The following is a 21682-nucleotide window of genomic DNA, read 5'->3' on the forward strand; positions in this document are numbered from 1 at the left end:
TTCTGCTGTAAATTTAACAGGCTTAACTGTCTGAAATGATGGGAATGTGGGGTCTGACTAGTGGCATCGGTGAAGGACACCCTGGACAACTAGGGTCTAAAACAGAGGAATTCCGAGAGTTTTTTTTTACAGATCTATTATATTCATTAAAACATCTTAAATCTACATACTTCCTTTTCATACCACCCTAGAAGCATTCACTCTTAGTGTAAATATTTACTCTGTGGAGGAGGACAGAAATACGCGCTAGGACGAGAGGGAACGCTCAAATGGTCGTCAAAAGTAAACATGAAAGAGAAAGAGAAAAAGAAAGGACAAGAAATCTTTTTGTAAAAGTCTTCTTCAACCTGGTGTGTAGTGACTTATTTTTTGTATTCAGGCAGCTTCTTCTTCTCAGATTCCACCTTTTCCTCTCCTCTCCCTCTGACAGAATAACTTCTCTTGTTACACTCTGCACTCTGTCTCTAACACACACACTTTCCATGGATCTCTCTCCCTCCGACACCAAGTCCCTCTTGTCTGTTTGCAGAATCTTTTTGTCTCATCCCCACTGAACCCACCTTTTCACTTACTCCTCCGTATCCTCCACTAACCTGTCTGCCTTTGTTGTTTCACACACACCTAAAAGCACTCATGCTGCTTTGCTCTGTCTCAACCTTTTCTCTCCTGTGTCAGGCCTTCAGCTCGCCCTCCCACTACTGTGTGCAGATTTACTAAAAACAGTACCCTCTTTCACTACCACTTAACTGCGTCACTTCCTTTACTTCCCTCCCCTTACACTCTCACTCTGACACTTACACACACATTCACCTTTTGCCCCTCTCATTTCCTCTGTCCCTCTCTTGGTTCCCCACTTGCTCCAATGCAACAGTAAAAACACACACATACACACAGCCAATCACACTTGTGATGGGCCTCAGGCGCGCCGTGTTATGACAAACACACCTAATACATAATAGGATGTGTCACACTGAGTCTGGCTCACTCCCCAAATCGCACACACACGCACATATATACAGTACATACAAGCCCGGGCAAAGTCCTGAATTCAGCAACACCTAAAACCTATTTTTTAGACACAAAACCTAGGACAACAATCTATGCAAGAGCAAACAAGGCTGAAACAGACGCTAATGTTGGGTAAATATGTAAACCAATGAGTCAGGCTCAGCCATCACAGGACTGCTATTAGCACTGCTGGCACACACAGAGCACAGACCCTGCCAGATACTAAATCTGTTTTAACATGGAGACTACCAAGCACAGAGAAGGCCACAGCCAGAAAGAAAGAAAGTAAGACAGAAAGAAGGAAAAAAAAGAAAGAAAGCGAAGGGGATGAACGACAACGAGAGAGGCTGCCAAATTATCTGAAGAGGAAAAAGTCAAGGGCTCAAGAGCGCCAGCCTGGCCCCACATCCGAGAGTCTACTTCCACTTGATGAGAACAAGGTGCAGATGTGGTGTCTGAAAGTGAAAATGTGTAAGTGTGTACGTGCGTGTGGTATTTGTTCAATCCTATCGTCTCCCCCTGTCACTTAAGCGACAGACAAGTGGTCCTGTTGGACGTACGAGCGCTGGGACTGGAATAAACATCCAGTCACATGTCACTCTGGGTATTTTTGTCCCCATGATTTGAACTCCTTCTGTTCAGTTTATCCAAGTACAAGTTTTGTTTTTGTCCAGACTGAGATTTTAAAGTGTCGTGTTTTAATTTCAAACGCTGCACACTGTGGTATGAACATTTGAACGTTTAAAGTGGTTTTGGCAGTGTTATCATCTATCATCTCTGATGTGAAACTCAGGGCAGGGACTTTTGATCTTAACCCATTAGTTAATCTTTTACTAAAGTTCATAGCATGTCGTATTTACCCGATTAAGCTCTGTTTATACATCTGCAATTGATCTAATCCAGGGCCTACGCCCAGCGGGCTATGCCACTGTCAGCTCTTACATTTTGTGGGGTGATGTGTCAGCATCACTGTGATGGCAGCTGGCTGGCTGTGTTGTGTTTCTCTGTGAGCTTCAAACAATAGTGACTGGACAATTCACGTCCCCAAATATTGAGGAACAGAGAATGCAGAAAATAAAAAGAGTAGATGATGTGTAGGAGGTCGAATTTTCTATAGTTTGGGTAAAGAACTGAGACGCTGCTTTTTGGAACAATCACGGTGGTTGTGGTGTTTGTTGCCATAGTTCAGGCTACGATTTAGATGTGGCACACAACCATAAATCTGACTTCAGGTGACATTGACATGCCAACAGCAGATCACAGATGGTCCGGTTGACTTATCATTTAATTCTGACCAACTAATCAAAGTGATCATCTTACATCAAACATGCTATAAAACATCTGTGTAAAGATCTAAAGAAAAGAAACTATGCTATCAGCTTTGAGAACCAGTACAACCAGAAAGGAATTTATCTGACAGTCTGCTGGCTGGCTAATGGCAACAAAGACAGAAAGAATCAACTAAATAAACAAGGACTACAAATTTCCTTAGTTGCTACTTTATGCTAACCATTTATGATGGTACCAAAAAGTATTTAGATTCAATCCCCAGAGCAGCAGACATCGTATATTATCAGTTATTTTAGGAAATGCCTGACTGAAGTTAACACTCGTTGGCCAAAGCAAGTAGCAGAAAAGGAACACATTCGAGCTGAAATCGGTGACTTTCCACATGCTGTCGTCTTCTCCGGGGAACTGATCTGACTGATTGATGTTTTAAAAAATGGCAACGGTGGCTGAAGCTTATGCGGAAGCCTGCTGTTAATTTAAAGCAGCCATAGCGAAAGGTGGAAAATGTGAAAGCTGGCCCAGTGTGATACTACTGCGCCAGTACAGCTGAATATGAAGCGGGAAAGTATTAACATATGTGAAATGCCTACGTGTGGATTACTTTGCTTAGTAATACTCCATTCCAACAAATACAGCAGAAAAGGGACAATATATCAATTAAAGGGCATTACTGAGGCGACTGCTAGGAGTAAGGAACCTTTATCCAAAGAATTCACTCTAAATCTCACATTTAATTGAGTGAAATGGAGCATGGCATTCCTGTCTCAGTGGAACCTGATTTACAGAGAGATCGACCTCCGATCCTCACCTGTGTGCTGAGGGTGACTTGGCTCATCTGTCTGTCTGTGTCTAGCTGCTCTCGTTGGCGGCACGTACAGACGCTTTGCTCCTGATAGAGCTCTCACTGTGCTGCACAGTGCGGTATGGAGCAGGTCGCAACCCCAATCATCGCTGCAGGCCCCGAGCCAGACAGGGCGTTAAATCATTGCACGCAGACATTAACACACACTCACTCTGGCCCTTGCACATATTCATATTCACATATATGTGCAATCACCCACAGGGATACCACAGGCAGACACATGTGTGTGCGGCTTCGCAGCAGAGGTGCTGTGACCCGCAATTCACTCCTGCCTTGGGGTAGAAGTGGCACTGGCAGGCGGTTTCCATCCCAGTGCTCAGAGACAACCAGCTAGTGTTGGAGCTAGGGAATGATCTCACCTACCAAATGCACTCTGCTGACCTGCAACTCCTCAGTTTACAGCTGCCTGACTGCACCCTTCAACACATATATACGTCAAGCTTGACTGTAACATATACCTAACGTGGAGATGAGCTAGGGAAGGTTTTTTTCTTTTCTTTCAAAGAGTTTGACAGTTTTGCCTTACCTGCGAGAAGCACCTGCGGTACTCCTTCTCAGGCCCTGAGCATCTGTAGGGCCGAGGAGCTCCATCCCTGCCTGACTGGACTCCCAGGTGCTGCAAGGGGTAGATGCTGCCGGCAGATGGGTCTTGGGGGTTGAAGGCCGGGTGGGGCTCCCTGTCTCTCTGTGCGGGGATGGGGCGGTGGAGAGGAGAGGAGAAGGGCGAGGAGGCGGCAGCAGGGGAGTGCGGGCGAGAGTGGACGGGAGGAGGTGGAGCGTTGAGGGAGTGCCAGTCAAACCGGTGGCGGTTACTCGGGACAGACGGCGACGAGGAGCGCGGGAAGGGGTGCGGGGGTGGGACTCTGGCCCTCCCGCGCTCCGTGTGGGCCGTGTGGGTGTGTGATGGTCCATCCACGTGGCGCCTTGGGCTCGGGGTGGCTGTGGGCACCTCCCCACCAGCAGGAGCCTCAGTGGCCTCCTGCCCTACACTCCTCTCCTCGTCCTCTCTCCTCCCTGCCTCCGCGTCTTCTTCGTCAACCCCCCTCTCCTCTTCCTCATAGCTGTGGCTCTCGTCAGCTACTTCGCGTTCATTGTCAGTACCGTTGACAGTGTGACGGGCCTGACGGTTCTGGCGATGCAAAGGCAGAGAGAAGGGAACCCTTCCGTACCCGAACTGACCTGGACGGATGCTGGAAGACCTGAGCGTCCAAAAGAAACAGACAAATAAAGGACAGATGATATTTAGTTCACAGATGGACAGAAGAGGCCGGAGGCAGTCATAGAGGAAGAAGCAGAGGAAAGAGAAAGGCCAGATAAATGTATTATAAACAGAGAACCAGCAGGCTGTGGGGAGTGGACATTTTGTCGTGCAGCGCCTGCTTGAATGACAAAAACCAGAAGTAATGATGTAATAATAACGCTGATACCAGAGGCAGCGATGGGCATAATTCCCACTCCCAATACTTCAACCATCATAACAAACCTTCTAATGCTTAAACAATGTCAACTGTTTAATAAATGGCACCTGAATGAATGCCTCAGTCCATAGTGTGGTGGTATGCTTTCATTTTGGACATTCTTCTTAATAGATCGCTGCTGTCTCTTTGTCAGAATACCTCCAGAGGTCACTTGTATTTTCTGATGAAAGACAAATCTTCTCTTTGTCTACTCAGAACGCGGTGGTCATTGTCGCTCATCCTGACAATTGAGTCCTTCTATTTATCCTAAACAAACCACCGTTGCTACTGCCAGCGATGCAAAACTCACTTCCTTCGTGCTCAAGGCTTTTTCCTGGAAAAGGCGAAGTCATGATGCTGAGCAAAGCACATGTGAACGCTCCCAACAAATCAGTGTCTCTGTACGGTCAACTGACTTTTGACATTCATTCAGTTTTGACAATTCAGTGATTTCTGAACGTGCGTGTGTCCCGTGCTGACTGACACATGTGATGACACTAAAGCAAAGACTTGTAATGTTGCTTTTGCTGCACCCACTGGTTTAATATGTCATCTCATCCAGGAAGTTTCATTACACTGACGGGCGTAAAAATACAACCGCACCCGTCAGTGATGGTGACTGTGGTGGGAAGTGGGAAAGGGTGTAAGCTTTGAGCAAGGCAGAGAAACACTGTGTTTCGGTCTTTAAGGCCGTTTGTTAATCGTTCATTCCCACTCACCTCCTCGCAGGCACACCCTCTTGATTGGGGGAGACCGACCTTCTGCTCCCGCCACCTCCACCTCCACCTCCACCTCTCGCTGCTCCTGGATTGGTTGGTCTCCTGATGATCCGTGCAGGCTGGTTGTAGCCTTGTGAAGGTGCGTGGTAGGGAGAGCGGTAAACAGACACGCGGTCCTGATTCGGTGGGGTGTAAAAAGGGGGCGATCGATTTGCCTGTCCTGGTACAGGAGGACCTCCTCCTCCTACTCCGCCTCCTCCTCCTCCTCCAGGGAGGGTATTCCGATAAAGAGGCAATCCCGGATTACGACTGGTGGAGACGGATGGTGAGTGATAAGGCGGGTAACGGGGAGGGTAGTAGGGGTTCACGGATGAGACAGCTGGACCTCCGATGCCCCCGGGCAGATAACCCGCCCAGTTAGGTTGAGAGTGGGACGGGGGAGGCACCTGGGGGGGTGGAGGAGGTAAACACTTCCTGACCCTCTGTGAGACGCCCACGCCGCAGGTCTGGGTGCATTCTGACCACTCCCCCCAAAATGACCACACACCCTCCACAGGCTCCGCCTCAAACACCTGCCTGGACCTTCGACCTGCAACCTGAGAGACACAAACACTCACCGTCAGACGACTGCAAGACAAATACCACATACAACTTAGCAATATGTTATCAGACACTTAGCTGACTACCATTACTGGGCCTCGATGGATTGCGCACTGGACTGAGTAACACAAACAAATTAGTCACAATAGTCTCAAGGAGCTTTACAGAACACAGAACTTGAGCGTCTCAGATCAAGCACTACGGCGATGGCGCCAAGGAATTACTCCTCGAGACCAGACAGTTGGAGAGACAAGACCCCACAGCTCATGGAAACATTTTAAAGTCAATTCATTTGTTTAAATAATAATGGACATGGGCCTTCTGAGGGTGTCCTGTGGTGTCTGACAACAGAACGTTGTTAGTGGAGGCCTTTGGGTCCTACGGTTTGAGGGGAGGGGCCTCTGTGGATCATCCCACTGATACTTGATCAGTTTGGGATCTAGTGAATTTAGAGGCCATGGTTTTTTTTGGGTTGTTTTTGTGTCTGTGTCAGGCTGCATCCTGCTGGGGATGGCTGCTGCCATCAAGGAGCGTCATTGCTATTGGATGGCAATGGTCTCTGGTCTAGGTGGGTGGTACATGTCTAAGTAACATCCACATTAATGCCGGGTCCATTGTCACAAAATGGTCTATTTACGTCTCCTGCCAGCGGTGTTAATTCTGTGGCTGATCGGTGTGTGTGTATACAATATACTGTACCTGAATAGTTTTTACATATTTAGTCCGCCTTCAACTTTAAAAAGTTATCATGTACAGTAAGTTCTATCAGTACTTGATTTGTCCTTGCGTTTTATTAAAAACATTTAAAAACTGAATGTACAAGAGTTGAGGACTGGACTACACAAACAGCAATCCTGACTCTGAATAGTGTTGAGGTTGTGACACATAACTTAGTGGAAATGTTGCCATTGCGAAACCATAAATCTCTAGAAGGATTTATTTCTTCACAGCAGCTGAGTCCTCTGATGTGCTACAGTCTCATGAGTTTCCTTCCTCTGGGGCCAAAATATAAATCCTGAAGTCTCAATATTTAACTCGTGGGAGGGACTCGATCACCTGCCAGCGCACCGCGAGCACGTGGACGAATTCACTGGCATCATCTGAACGCACCACAGAAGCGGCGAAATCAGCGCTGTGCATTCACGACTGTGTACATAAGCATGCGTGAGTGCGTGCACAGTATGTGGGTGCCAGGTCGGGCTTTGATCGCTTCCTCTTGGGCCGCAGATAAATGTTTCTCCTCTCATTTCATAACTGAAGCGCTGGCCTGGTTGGCAGGATGGCAAACATGCGAGCTGAACAAAAGTTTCCATTGAGGAGGAACCAAAACATGAATCTGTGCTCCACTTCTCCACTTCTCTCCTCTCCCTCTCCAAGTGGGTAAACGTGTGTGTACACAGACAGAGAGGTGCAAGTAAACACACTGTACAAGCTGTTTGTGGAAGGGAGAGAGTGGACAGGTGTTTCTATATGTGTGCCTGGTTGTTATCCAGGCGCACTAAAAGAGTTCCTGTCTCTGCCCGCGGTAACATAGCAGGAGGGTGGGAGAAAAAGGTAACAGAAAGGGGTGAGGGAAACGAGGGGGATATGGGGGGGTGTGCTCTGTGTGAGGAGGTGTGCTCTGTCATATTGAGTGACATCAAACGCACAGCTGCCACATAACTGGGACCCTTAATGAGCTCCGTGCAGTGACCCTGCAGCAGCTACCGCCGACCTTTGGAGCTACTGGTTAAACTCCAGAGACACTGTTACACCAGGCCTGGACCAGACAGGTGTGTAGCTGTGAATCGTGGGTAAATACCAGTAAACACGTCAAAATGAATATATATTACAATGAAAGCAGCTTTAATCCTTACTGGTTTTACCAGTTTCCAGTGAAGGAGAATTTTTTTTTCTTTATCCCTTTTTTTCAGTTTGAAATCTCTTTAGATGAACTGAAAGATTATAATGTATTGCTTTATGGATCCAACAGATTCTTCATCTCCCTGTGTGATAAAGCACAAGCCTCACATTTACTTCAAAGCAGTCAAATGGTACAGCCAGGCACCCAGCAAGTCCAGCGAAAAATTACAACCAGCCTCTAGAACCAGATGCTGCATTGTGCAATCAAAAAAGAACTATAACGGATAAACTACTTTAATGTGGTGTTTTGGTGTTTTGGTGTTTGATGTAGGCCGGTTCACACTGCTGTGCCGGTTCAGTCTGAATGCCTGCCTAGAGACTCTAGAACATACCCACTTGATCTGACTGAAGCCACACATTAGTTGCAGTTGAACTTCAGCACTCATTTCTAAAAAAGCGTGAAGACTATGGATTTTTATTTATTTATTTTTAGCCCTAACAGGAATTAGAAACCCCGGGCATGTGAGTGCTTCTTTGGGACAGACTTGGACCTCTTCTTTAACTGCTTTCACCTCTCACCCTCTCTGTAGTGACGCTACTGATGATCTAATGACTCACCTTCCTTTTGGCTGCTTTGGTCACGGAGGTCGCGACCACCACAAATCCCCACAGCACATAGAGCCTAAAAGGACAAAGAACAGAGGCTTAAAGACTGTGCAGACGAGCAGGATTTAGAATATCAACTTGGGCGAATACGGCCTTTTATAAAACACATTATTCCATGACCTACGCCTCAAACTCTCGCTATACGGCGTCCGCTATCACACAGACTTTCATTATTCTGTGTCCTTTGCGCATCAACTTTCTCCTTCATACATTTATTTGACATGTTGAGTGAACACCCTATCACATGTCCCAGTGGCATAAGTGTACTTCGGGAACCGAATGAGACACTTCTCTTCCCGCTACAGGTGGCCTGCGGACTCAAACGGAGGTGAACGAAAGTTTATTTTTCCCCTCAAGGTTCACAGGCAAAACATCTCAATCAATCTGAGGAAGCCTGGGAGGCATTAACAAACTAATGGGTTTAAACAGCAAGCCTGTTTTCCCTCCGCATGCCTCTCTCCAAGATTGTACACACCCTCAGGGTATGGGATTAAAACACACACACTCCCTCACAGCCTCACAATCCGATACAACATTCAAAATGATCTGGTACTGTATTTGGTGGCCGATGTTCAAAAGAGGCGGTTCATTGCTGGGGTTGGCTTTACTAGGTTTCAGTAAAAAAAATTGTCAAAAAGCAGTTTAGCCAGTGACTGAGTCTCAACTTCACGCCGAGGAGGCGAGGAATGAATGTGAAAGAGGAAAACGCACTTGTTTCCACAGAAAGTAAGTTTCTCTGTAATTATCTCAACAACCTCCATAAAACAAGTGCAAGTGCAGTGAAAACAAGTGGAACACCATCTGCCATTTGCCAAGGAAATAGCCCGAACATGATACTAAACTACTTAGATGGACATTTCAGGGCTCACCGCGAGAACCAAACCATCGCCGCGATCACCAGTCCGCAAGCCACATGTAGGCAGAGTAATTGGTCCCTTCTTCCCAGTGTGGTGCACCGCCGCGGTCTCTGGAAGCTTCCCCACACCAGACTACACAATTACCCCGAAAAACACAGACAAAGGTCCTGCACAGTCCGACACAACAGAGCCGCTCGGGCCGAAGTAACGACCCCCTACCCGAGTCCACGTTTCCCTGGCCGCTACAGTGGCACATTGTAGAATAAACTTAGAGCCGCGGGGACAGGGGAAGGGAGAGATTTGGATCAGAGGGGGAGAAAAGAAATCACACAAAAATCCACCCCGAGGAGACAGAAAGATCGCTAACCTAAACCCAGGCGCCTTCGGGTACATTCCTATCTATCTGCCCTGCACAGCGCCCAGTGCGCAGCGAGCAGGCATCGTGCGTAAAACCAAAAAGTTCACCGCGACACTAAACAACTTGCCAAAACAACCTCTCCAGTGAACATAAACAGCAGCCTGCCCGCTCAAATGAGGATGCAGCACCCCACATGCGGCGATGTGTTCAAGTGGACTGAGAGAGGCTGCAGCTCCGTATGTCAAAAAGTTTTACCTGAAAGCGAGCCGCATGCTCCAAGAGTCTCCCGCACAGTTACCGACTCCGCTCGCCCGTATTGGTTATCAGTCCAGTTTTTTTTAGTGATCCGCTCAGGTCCGCGCAGTCCCGAAAGAAACTTGATAAAGTCCGGAGGAGAAAAATTCCTCTTCTTCTGCTCTCTCTCTCTTTCTTTCTCTTTCTGTCCCCTTCCTCCTGTCACTCCCCGTGATTTCCAGAGAGTGGGAAGGGTTCCGTTTTTTTTTTCCTCTTTCAGTCACAACTTTTTTTTGGGTCCTTATTATAAACTGGCGTGACGCCTCGCAGCCAGGGGGGCACTGGAGAGAGAGAGAGAGAGAGAGAGACGGGGGAGAGAAAAAGAGTGAGAAGAGGGGGTAGACAGGAGACACAAAATGGACAGATTACACAACTCTTTCTCTCTCTTTCACACGCACAAACCATACACTCCCTCTCTCTATCCCTCTCTCCCTAACTTACACACACATAAACTATGGGCCCTGACTGAGCTATAATAACTCTCAGAGCCGCTTTCTCAGTTGCACAATCCAACATAAGAATGCTCCATTGTACTAGGTCACACTGATCAGGAGTAATGATCTACTCATTGTCAGAAACAACCCTGAGCTGGCAGCATCCTAAGAGGCGACACTTTGTTGGGCGAAGCATTGCAAGCTCAATATTCAGCCAAATACAAATAGTTCTGCGACAAACAGTGGATGTTCAAAGGGGAAAGACATCAATCTTTTAGTATGCATGGATGAAATATAGCTGTTGACGCACTGGATGAAGATATGTTTAAACTACACAAACATGTCTTATAACAGTTAAATCACATTTGAAGACATGCTCGACCAATTTGGAGCTGAGATAAGTGCGCCCAAGGGACGTGCCACTTTTGCGCATGATTAATGGCTCCGTGTGTGTGTGTGTCTACGTGTGCGCGTCTCAGCTTTGAAGCAGATGTGAAAACCCCAGTGCCAACTTGTTTACCCGTCATTGTGCTTGGTTGCAATCTGGCATTTTTCAGTGAAGTTTTCCAACACATACACACACACACACTGTAAAAAAAAAAAAAAAAAAAAAAATACAGGCCACGGTGGACAGCAAAGAAACAAAAAATATGAAAACTTTTGTGTGTTTGTGTTTGCTCAGTTTTTTCCTGAACCTTGTGACATTTAAAATTGTTGGGGCTGAATTTCAAACCGAAGAAAAATGGTTTGAAAAAATTGCAAAATCAAACACACATGAAGAATACGTACAAACAAGAAGTATATTTAGTTGCACAAATAAGAGCTGGTATTCGTCCCGTCCTTATTAAAACTGACAGGTTCAATCACATTACAGAGGAAAGCTTATTTTTCCTTAATCCGGTAAAGCATAAATCAAAAAGTGTGTTGGTAATGTAACGCTTTAAGACCTTTTTATTTTTAGACCGTGACACTTTTTTCTCTGGATTAGATTTACACTCATTGAAAACATCTCCATCTTGACGAGGATAAACATAAAGAGGAGAGGGCAAAAAACGGGGCATGAGAAGACAGCCATAGAAGGAGAACAGAGGGGACCGTCAGGAAAAATGGGCTGTTAATACTTTCGCTGTTTGTTTAGCTTGTTTACTACGCATCCTCTGGAGACCAGGGCCTCGAGGATGAAGATCACAGCACCTCCAGAGCTGTTAAGATATTACTCTGCTCAAGGACACTGCTTTCACCTCCTCATTAACATTTCTCAACTCTGCTGCTACATGGAGTAGAGAGGCGATGTGGTGGAAATGTGAGAGAGGCCGACTGGGGGTGGGGGTGGGGTGGGGGGGGATGGGTGTATGAGTTATGGTCGACCACATATTAACACACCCAGAGCTTGAGATGTCCCAGGGCAAGGCCTGCTGCTTTTCTTGGACAGGCATCCTACAACATGGACGAAGCGATGGTGACGGAGATTAGTGACTTCAAAGCCCCGCTGAGAGCCAGCAACTGAAGACTTAACCACATTACAGAGTGGGCTTAAGATCTGATCTGTCAAAATAAGAAAGCGAATGTAAAAGGCGCATCGAGAGAGATGTGAGGGCAGATTCCAGAGGGTAAATGTGCACACAGTCGCATATAGGGGGTGTTTAGTGCGTGATTAGTGTAATGGATATCTTTGTGCTTCTAAGCACCATGTCTATCAGTAACTACAATTAGCCAGAGGTCACTGCCATGGCCACCAGTGGCCCGTGACCACTTATAGCCCTCCGCTCCCTTCCTCCCACCCAGTTTCCCTCTATCTGCATCTTTCTTCTTCCCCCTATCTGACTTTCTCTGGATCTCGGAGAGGCAATAACTTGCGTCCTAGCCCACCGACATGCACCACCAACCACAGGACTCTGATTAGCAAAATGTCGGCCTCAACGAGTCGCCACAACACAGGGATGTTGTGTGTCTGTGTGTGTCCAGGGAGGTCTATATGTAGCGGCAGATCTGTTATTTGTCTCGGCTGGCTGATCTGAGTAATAGCACCGCAGATCAGAGTAGCATGCCCCTGTGGGAGTGATAAATCACTCGAAAAACTTCTTGCGTGTACACATACACACACACACAAGCCCTGCCTCCAGAAAACACACACACGCCCCAGCCTCAAGCCCAGACACAGCAGGCCCTCGACCCCTTTACTGTTAGAAGCTAATGAGGCCTCCAGGCTTCTGCAGACCACGGACGGACCTCCGCAGGCTTTACTCCTGTAAACGCAGCCAGACAAGATTAAATAGTTTAAAAAAAAAGAAAAGAGGAGACGAGGGGGCAGATCAATCGTGCTCCCGTTCGCGTCAGTTTTTAGTAAGAGGAGAAGACTTAACTTAATGAGAGGGAGAAGCATGGGGGCTGAAACATGCTGCAACAAGGACGCATTTAGTCACCTTTGCGTGGGAGGAAAGAAAAGGTGATGCCATCTCTGTTTTATCTGCTCAGGTGTTGGTTGGTCCATCACTTTAAGTCGAAAATTAAACTGTTGAGCAACTGTGCGGTGGATTAGCATAGAAAAGGATTGCAGAGATTAGCACTAACATCACCACCACCACCAGCAGCAGAAGCTGGATGCGGTTTTCAACGTCCTCTTCTGGATTTGAAGTATCACAAAAACAGTGCGATAGTGAGACGGCGAACAATGACCGTCTCTGACTCTCCTTCTTCTCCAGTAAACTGATCATGTTCAACTCTATCATCCTCCTCTAGGTGCCATGCAGACATAGATCGTAGGTACAACTTGCGTTCGTAGCTCCATGCAGTGCATCGTTGAGATCTGAGATGTGATATAATTGGATGGATTATCTAACCAGAACCGGAACCAAATGGTGAAAGTGGACAGTTTGTTTTTGTAAAACGCTTCCTACTACTGCAGCGCATATGGACGTCACATGAAAGTATGTCGGCACATACCACCATGAATGCATTCGCACTCTGCCTGTGCATGTTTGAGGATTCACAGATGAATCAGTACGTTCCAGGCTTAAGGCAGCAGCAGATAGTTGACAGATATTCATGTGGACAGTGTGAAATCCCAACTAGCCCCAGACAGAGAGAGAGAGAGACGGACTGAACTCCACCAGAGCAAATGGGAAGATGAGGAGAGGCCTGAACCTAAGAGTACTGACAGCCTGAGAGGACCCTAGTGGGGAGGGGGAGTCAGAGAGGGAGACGGGAGAATGACAGACGGGGACACAAAGGGGGTGAAAAGAAAGGCGGCGGCAGAAAGGGGATGAAAGGGAGCGGGAGAGAAAGAGGTAATGGCAGATTAGACGGGAACTGAGCAAGTGTAAAGGAGTGTAAAGGAGAAGGAACGCAGGAAGGAGGAGTGATTTGTCTGGCTCAGATGGAGTCAATATTTGCTCCATTCCACCAATCCTGTGCCAGGGTCCGGATCAAAGCAGCGGGGCATGTGTGCTCTGGAAAGGGCGCAAAGAGCCCGAGGAGAAATCGGCTGACATCTTTACAGCCTGGTTTGGAGAGATAGTATTTCACTGAAATTACTTAAGCCAGAAGTTCATTTTTGTGAAAATATAAACCCCGGCCCCCAGTGCACCTTAGGTGGAAAGTAGGGCTGTCGCTGTTAATGATAACTGTGATGTTAAAAATGAAATTTCAACATCGCGTTAAATATGCGCATATGGTAATACTGTGTAAATGAGCTGGAGTCTCTTGAACTTAACTTGTGTGTTTCACATCTGCCCCTGTTTCCTTCTATTCTACTGTTATTTGTAATTCATCTCCTGACAGTGAAAACAACATAAGGTTAAAGATTTTGTAATTGCTATTTACTATTTTATATGCTATGCTTGTTGATATCATGATAATATGGTTCTTGTGACATTTGTCGTCCACGATAACCGTGAAGTGAAATTCTAAAATCCTGAGAGCCCTAGTGGAAAGATTGCTTAAAAAAAAAGACGCTGGTCTGAGTGCTCTAATGAGGAGTTACAGTCGTCTCTGGCAAGACGAGAACATGAGAGGGAGGGAGAGAGAGAGGTCAGCTCAGCTGTGCCCTAATTGGCTGAAATAATCTTGTTCCAATTACCCATACAAAGAGCAATTGTTGCCCATTCACAGAAACCACTGGTCCACTTACGTACACACAACAACGGCATAACAGCACAGCAGGATTTACTGTAGTCTGTGTGAACAGAGACGTATGGTGTGGCCTGACACGACGCAGCCACAGGGAGAGAAAACAGTGGCGCAGCTGGGCGACGGACACAGAAACACACCAGCACGCTCACGGTCGGCTGGTTTGCAGACTTAGTGTTCCTGCGTTTCAATTAACCGCTGCTGATTATAAATTCCTTCCCTCAGATGACAGACGCTGGACAGTACGTATCCTGTGACTGGTATCGACGGCAGCCGAATAGTTCTGGCCGCGCCAACGCTTGTGATGATGCTGATAGGGTGAAAGACGAGAACCAGATTTACGGTTCTGCGTCAGAGCCACGCAGGACCCTGCAGCGTTCATGTGATACACACCTCCTCAGAAATGTAACCACACGTCGCAGAGACACAGACCGTAGCAGCTGCGATTAGTCTCAATGTATTTCCTCCTTCAAGTATCTCAGTGGCTAAAGAAGCTCCTACACAAAAAACAACATCTTATCTATTTTGGGTAACTGTGGAGCATTTATTAACTTTAACTCCAACACGAGGCCATTGTTTAAGGGCCCACAAGTCAACACAGCTGGACAAGCTGCCATTTTAGCAGCATATAACAATGCAAACAAGCACACACAACATGTAGCCCACTATTGCATAGTGTCATGCTAGCCCAGCATGCTAATACGCTCACAATGCTGCTAACATGATGTTGACCGCTTTAGCTTATTGCATCGACCTGCAAATCACATCCAGTACATCATCAGGTGTGAGGGATTCATATTCGGTCATACTTTGAAACTGCAAAACATAAAATAAAGCAAACAGGATCTTTAAATCTGACCACCAGTGCCAAAAACCACTAAAAGCAACAGCAGTACAATACAAGTGCAAATATATATCCTTAAATGATTCACCACTAAACACTTTTCACGGTTTTAACTGCAGTCGTGAAGAAGGATAATTCTAAATCATCAAAGGAATTCACTAGAGTGACCAGATTTGAGTTTGGGGAAAAAGAGGATCCTTCACCAGGACTCGCACAGAGAAATGCAAAGCAAATTAAAGTTCGCTCCAAACATGTTTGAGGCTCCAGTAGAACAAAGTCTCTGACAAGTTTGAAATAGCTTCAAAGTTTGAGGTCGACACATTTTTAGGTCTCAAAAAGAGGACGTATCTGGGAAAGAGAGGACGTTTGGTGGCCGTAAATTCACACTTTCCAAATGCATGCTTTCAAACTTGTTTCTGTCTTGCAAAGTCACAGTTTCAAATAGCGGCACGATAATAATAATCCTGTACGAGTACAGCGGACAGACTGAGAAGGAGAAGGAGAGCCATATTTCATGGCAATCCATTAAATGGTTTTAAGTACTGAAAACCACAAACGTCCACCTCCGAAGTAGTGGGGATTACCATAGACACCAGGATCATTCCTCAGGGAACCATGAAATCTGCCTCACAAAATATTCAAATATCCACCCAACAGTTGACAAATGTGGACCGAGGCCGTAGCGCAACCAATTGGCAAACACAAGTATAGCTGGAATCTGTCTTAATGACAGGAAACATCAAGTTTTATATATATGTATACACTTAAAATGGAAAGAAGTTCTTTTTTAAAAAAAACAAAAAAATCTATTTATTCATGCACGTACAGCTGCATGCCAGCTTACGCACCGTGAGCCCCGACCAACCGTTGCGCTGAGGGGCCCAGATCTGGACACAACAGAGACGCTAGACTGGTTAATAAAGCTGGGCCGTGAGAGGGCCCCTATCATCCGAGCTGATACTGTGCAAGGAATGGTGAATATTCCCACACAAATTTGCATCTAAACGAACATAATAAATGATTCAAGGTGAATGGGAACTTGGGGCCCAGAGTAAGCACACGGCTCTGCTTGAGTTGTAATCCAACCTCAACAGAAACATCTCTACCTAAATATTATCTGAGGTCTAAGTGAGACTTGGAGACTTAAACACAGGAGTTTATCATCTTGTCAGCTTCACGCTTCAGGGTTTGACGAAACAAAATCCTACAAATCAAACAAACAAGATGTAGGGTGTTAGTGTGTGGACTCTGGGAGGAGCTGGTAGTTTTTTTTTTTCTTTTCTTTTTTAACCTTTGAAACTACCTGGAAAACTTCACATCTTATTTACATACACAGGACGGGGTTTCTTTACTTTAAAAGACAGCTCTTGTTGCGTGGTACAAATTAGGGAAACATCCATCACATCTTTATTCTGAAATCATTTTCATTTATAAGTTACAGGCATTGAACACAAGCACTGAATTACAAATCAGATACTGATTACCACCTCTCCTACAGACATGGTTCACTCTGGCCTCAGATACCAGACACCACTATGAAACCACTTATATCCTTAAGCTATTATCAAACGTTCAGGCCAAGAAATATCAGTTATTTCATCATTGTAAAGTTCAAACAGTGTTATTTAATACTTTAATCTTACAGCTCCACTTAAGTGTGACTAACTTGTAATACTTTCGTAACTAGGCTTTAGTCTAAGAGCTCATGTTAAATATGTTCTACGTTTTACATTATCAGCTGCTTTTACTGTACATCCACAGCGCTGACAGACATTAATATGGATCCTGATGTCTTTCTGTATTTGTGCCTCATAAATAAACAAATAAATAAATAAATAAAACTCGCACGTGCACAGGCAGAACTCTAACCCGGTTTGACGTGACTCCAGGATCCTCGCCACCGCATTTAAGCGAGCTTAAAAAATATCGTAAAGAAATCATTCCTTCGACACCAAACCAAAAGAAGAGTTTAGAAATATCCGAGATTTACGATAAACCCAAACATGCGCCGGACCGCATCTACGCCAAAGATGTGGCTATGCGCTCCAGCTCCCTTCCCTTCCCTTCCCTTCCTTTCCTTTCCCTTCCCTTCCCTTCCCTTCCCTTCCCTTCCCTTCGCCTTGCGTGAACCGCCTGATCCGTGTCTCCTCGCCTCGGGCAGGTTCAGGTTACCCCCGAAAAGAAGGAATTCTGAAAACAACCTTAGGTCAGAGCCTAAGGTCAGCCTCTCCTCCTCCTCTTAGTCCACCGTGAGATTAGATCAAAGATGCTGAACCACTTTCTGAATGAACTCAGTTGGGCAATTAAATGACTTCATCTGCTTTGTAGCATTAATGTTATCCTTCATAAATCACCGTCTGGTTTGTCATAATAAAGAGTGATAGATGACGCCGACATCACCATTAAGATTTCCTCCCCACGTCCAATATGTTTCTTTTGTGTTACATAATGAAAACTACATCAATTACATCTATTGGAATTCGAACGCTTCTCGCGAGTCTTGGAAATGTTTTCGGTGTAGATTTATGTCCCGCCCCGGGTTTATTATTTTACTGCCTCTCTGGTTCTCTCTGCGTCTGTAACATTTGAACGAGCGCAAGGAAGGGATATCAGCGCATGGGTGTTTTCCACAGGCAGTTGGCACGGACTCGCCCCGAGAAAATTCAAAACTGGTGCTCGCTTCCCGAGCCTGTCCTTTCTTTCACTCCCGCTCGCACACACACACACACACAAAAAAAAAAGAAGTAAGAATTTACAGTGAGTTGCTGTGAGGGAAGAATGGCAACAGTAAATGTTAGTGAATTTACAGAGGGGCTTGATTTATTCTCCTTGCTTACTAAACTGGCCTGGGAGTCAACGTGACCTCTGACCTTCCCTTGAACCTATAAGCTCCTCCCACCCCAGAGCGATTCAACAGGTTGGCTAGAACAATAAACTGAATGCCTCCTTCACACAGAGGCTATTGATTGGAGAAAGACTTTCTCTCCCTGGCCCCCGTCTGCTCCCTCTAGGTATCCTGCTCCGATGAGAGAGGGAAAGGAAATCAGGTCAGCAGTGTGTCCAGCATAGCAGACATACTTTGGAGCAGATCGAGACTGTGATCTACTGTGCTCATCTGTGAGCTATCTGTGCGTCTCTTGCGAGTGTGATTTCTACCACCTTGGCACGGCGGCAGGCTCAGCGCGCGCATGCCGAAGCGTCCATCGCTTCCAAACCGATCTAAAGCCAAGTGCGAGCTCACATTTAAATCAAAGGCGTGAACTCCGCACTGGCGGATTAGAGTGGAGCCCGGCTGACGGGTGAAGAGAGGAGCCAGATCAAATAAGGAGCAACATACCCAGAAACTCTTTCAGCACAGAGCGAGAGCTGGTTCTGAACTGGACCCAGAAGAGTTACTGGAAAGGCGAGCCGAGGCAGCGCGGGTGGGCTGAGGTTTTGGGGTATCCAAAGAGTGGAAGGCTGAGTCTGACAGCCTTGTTCCGCAACTGTCTTATGTTTAAAAGAATTTTGCTTTTTTTTTTTCTTCAACTGTTGCTTGACGCAGCTGCACAAGAAAAAGAGTCTCGACCGAGCCGCGTGAGGCTGCGGCGGCGTTACAGACGCATATTTGCATGAAAAACATTTATCCTCGACACACCTGTTGGACGGACAAACACCGAGTGATCTGGTGCTATTCCCTCAGGTAGTAATTTACAAGCCCCTATCCAAACATACCGACCCAAACACGCACACACGAAGGCATGAGCGCACACAGATGACTTGGAATAATGAGGCCCGTGTATTGGCAGGAGAGGGGGGGAGTTCTATTACTGCGAGCACATCTGAATGTGTGTATTAAGAGGTCAGCGGAGGGTCCTGACCGCTGGGTCCCTGTCACCGTTTGGCTCGGAGCCTCGCAGACCTCCTGTTATTGTTTTCAGTGGCTTCACGTTCTGAGGCCGCCTTGGCAGCGGCCGCGTTTCTCTCCTTTTGCTCGCGCACTCTCTTTCTTTCTCACTCCTACTGCGTAACACACAACCATAAAATGCATGGACGCCGGACACACACACACACACGCCTGGGTTATTTATAACAGGGTGGAAGGGAATGGCAGCGCCGCCTCACGGGGCCTATTTTGGGAGGCTCGGCCTTCAATCACTCAGGATGACAGCTCCTCTGTGATACCAGGAGAACAATACAGAGAGGCCTGTTTATCCCCCCCCCCACATCCCCCACGTCCCCCACCTCCGGTCACCCTCACCCTGCCTCCCTCCAGGAAAAAAAGGGGCTTCCAGGACAACGGTGACGTCAAATTCCGACATTTGGTCACTACGAGGTAATTTTTCTATTATTAAATACTTTCTGTAACCACCTTTCCGCTGCCACCTGCTTATTGTTGTCGTGCGGGCTTAAAGCCGCTGGAGAGGTCAGATCTCTTGATACTTTAACACTGAAGTTATTCTAAATCTGGGACGTCTGATCAAAGTAAAAGTAAATAGAACAGCGCCCCGCCAAACATGACCAATCACAAATCTGTTCGCAAGACGGCAGAGCTGGGGGACGTGTCTCAGTGCTTATTTAGGCCTGTAAACATGGAGCAAACCCAGGTTACGGTATCGTAAACTAAATAAAGGTGTGAAGTGACATATTTCTAATCTGATACTGTAAACTAAAAACTAAACTTTAACACTGAAAAATCAAAGAAAACCTGCCTTTTTTTGATCAGACTGGATTCAGCACAGAAATAAGACGATCGTTTGATGAACTCTACCAACCGAGTTTTCACCGTTATCGGCATCATTTTAGTCGTTTTGAAGCAAAATGAAGCTGCCAAACGTTTTCTTGCTCCATCCAGTTTGTCACATGCGAGTGAACAAAACTAGCCACCCGTACATGTCATCTGCTGTGGCTGTTTTTCAGATTTCCCAGCGCATATTTCACTATTAAGTCACTGATTGGGAACCCACCCAAATGTCACCGAAGCCACAGTCCTGCACACTTAAAAATCAGCGAGAAAAACAAAAATGACGTGAAACAACCTCATCGTTCATCATAAGGAGTCGGTTGAGAAAATAACGTTTTTTGGGGCCTTTAACTTTAATTAGGTTGGCAATTGTTCAAGTGCTATTAAATGTCAGCGCTACAGATATCCATCTATGCCCGCATGAATCTCTTCACTGTCGCTGGTAAAAACCTTTTTTCTCTGTGAACCAACTCCCGCGGCGGCGGCAGCTTTCTTTTGTGGCAAATCTCTTTAGCTAAAAATAATTTCCTATGAACTCTGTGTGACTCCGCATGAATGAAGGACTGCTGTGTGTCGAGGAGAGATGCGATAGTAAGTGTGCAGGGTGGGCACACCAAGGGAGTAAGGACAGTGGAGGGATCAAGACATTGTTATCTGGTAGAGATTTGAGGAGTGTTTACCGGAGTTAATGGTCTATGTCATCACTACGCAACTACTGTGCAATGTTGGCTGGTGGCTGCGCTGTCTGGGTCCTACTTTATCTCCACGTATTTTTGGACAAAAGCCTGCAGCAGAGTGGGAGCACAGGACTGTGACGAACAACCGCGGCTGCAAATAACAATCACTTTAGGTGATTAATTCATTACTTGGCTCTTTTTCTTCCAGGATCAGTAAGAATCAATGAATTAAGGCCTTGAGAAAGTGAGAACGTAGGGATGTCGCTTTAATTATAGAAGATGAATTAGTTTCAATATAATTTTTTTTTTCTGTGGCAATAACTTTTCTTTCCAAAATCAGAGGAGGATTAAGGATTAATTCAATGAATAAATTGTAATGGGAAACCAGACTTTGAGGCTCAAGACAAACATGTTTGGTGGACGTTGGAAAGGACGGACTGAGTCTGTGACGCCACTTCGTGATGAGTCTGGTCATTTCAGCACATTTAAAACACAAGGAGAAGTAGCTCAGCCTCTTCTCTATTTGGGGCATCTGTTTGGTTTGTACCCATGGACCTCCATCGGCCCTGCAGTGGCAGGACACGTGTCTCCGGCAGCTGCATGGGCTCAACTACTTTTATCAGCCATTTATCTTTGACCTGAAACCTCTCCTGCTCATGCAGAAGCTCACCTCATCTCACCCATCACGTTCACATTTTTAATCCAATAACTCTGTTTTTAGTGAAACACACTTCCCGGGTTCCCAGTCTAAGCTTTGTTGGAGCACTTGCTTTCAACTCGGTTTATTCTCCCGTACCTGACGCCTCGCTTTCCCCCTCTGCTTAACTCTTAATGACTGATGTCTTTTCCATCCCGCTGCCCTCTCTCAATTAACAAGGAAAAACTTCCAATCCCTTTGACCTTTACCTTGACGTGGCCGTTTC

The 21682-nt window shown here is 46.2% G+C and overlaps 1 protein-coding gene across 2 annotated transcripts in view; it reads right to left on the reverse strand.

The window, feature by feature from the left end:
- adamtsl4 (ADAMTS-like 4) overlaps positions 1–10292 on the reverse strand; it is a 32997-nt gene extending 22705 nt beyond the window's left edge. The window contains exons 1-4 of one of the 2 annotated variants that reach the window (XM_047598864.1): positions 9915–10292; positions 8397–8460; positions 5337–5932; positions 3687–4359 (exon numbers count right to left, since the gene is read on the reverse strand). In XM_047598864.1, coding sequence (XP_047454820.1) covers positions 3687–4359; positions 5337–5932; positions 8397–8460; positions 9915–9931 — 1350 coding nt within the window. In that variant the 5' untranslated portion in view covers positions 9932–10292. Of the gene's footprint in view, positions 1–3686; positions 4360–5336; positions 5933–8396; positions 8461–9313; positions 9365–9914 lie in introns of those variants that run through there. The other variant, XM_047598865.1, reaches the window with a different exon arrangement.
- Positions 10293–21682: the final 11390 nt, after the last annotated feature.

This window comes from Mugil cephalus, chromosome 11 (assembly GCF_022458985.1).
Source record: "Mugil cephalus isolate CIBA_MC_2020 chromosome 11, CIBA_Mcephalus_1.1, whole genome shotgun sequence".
Lineage (NCBI taxonomy): Eukaryota > Metazoa > Chordata > Actinopteri > Mugiliformes > Mugilidae > Mugil > Mugil cephalus.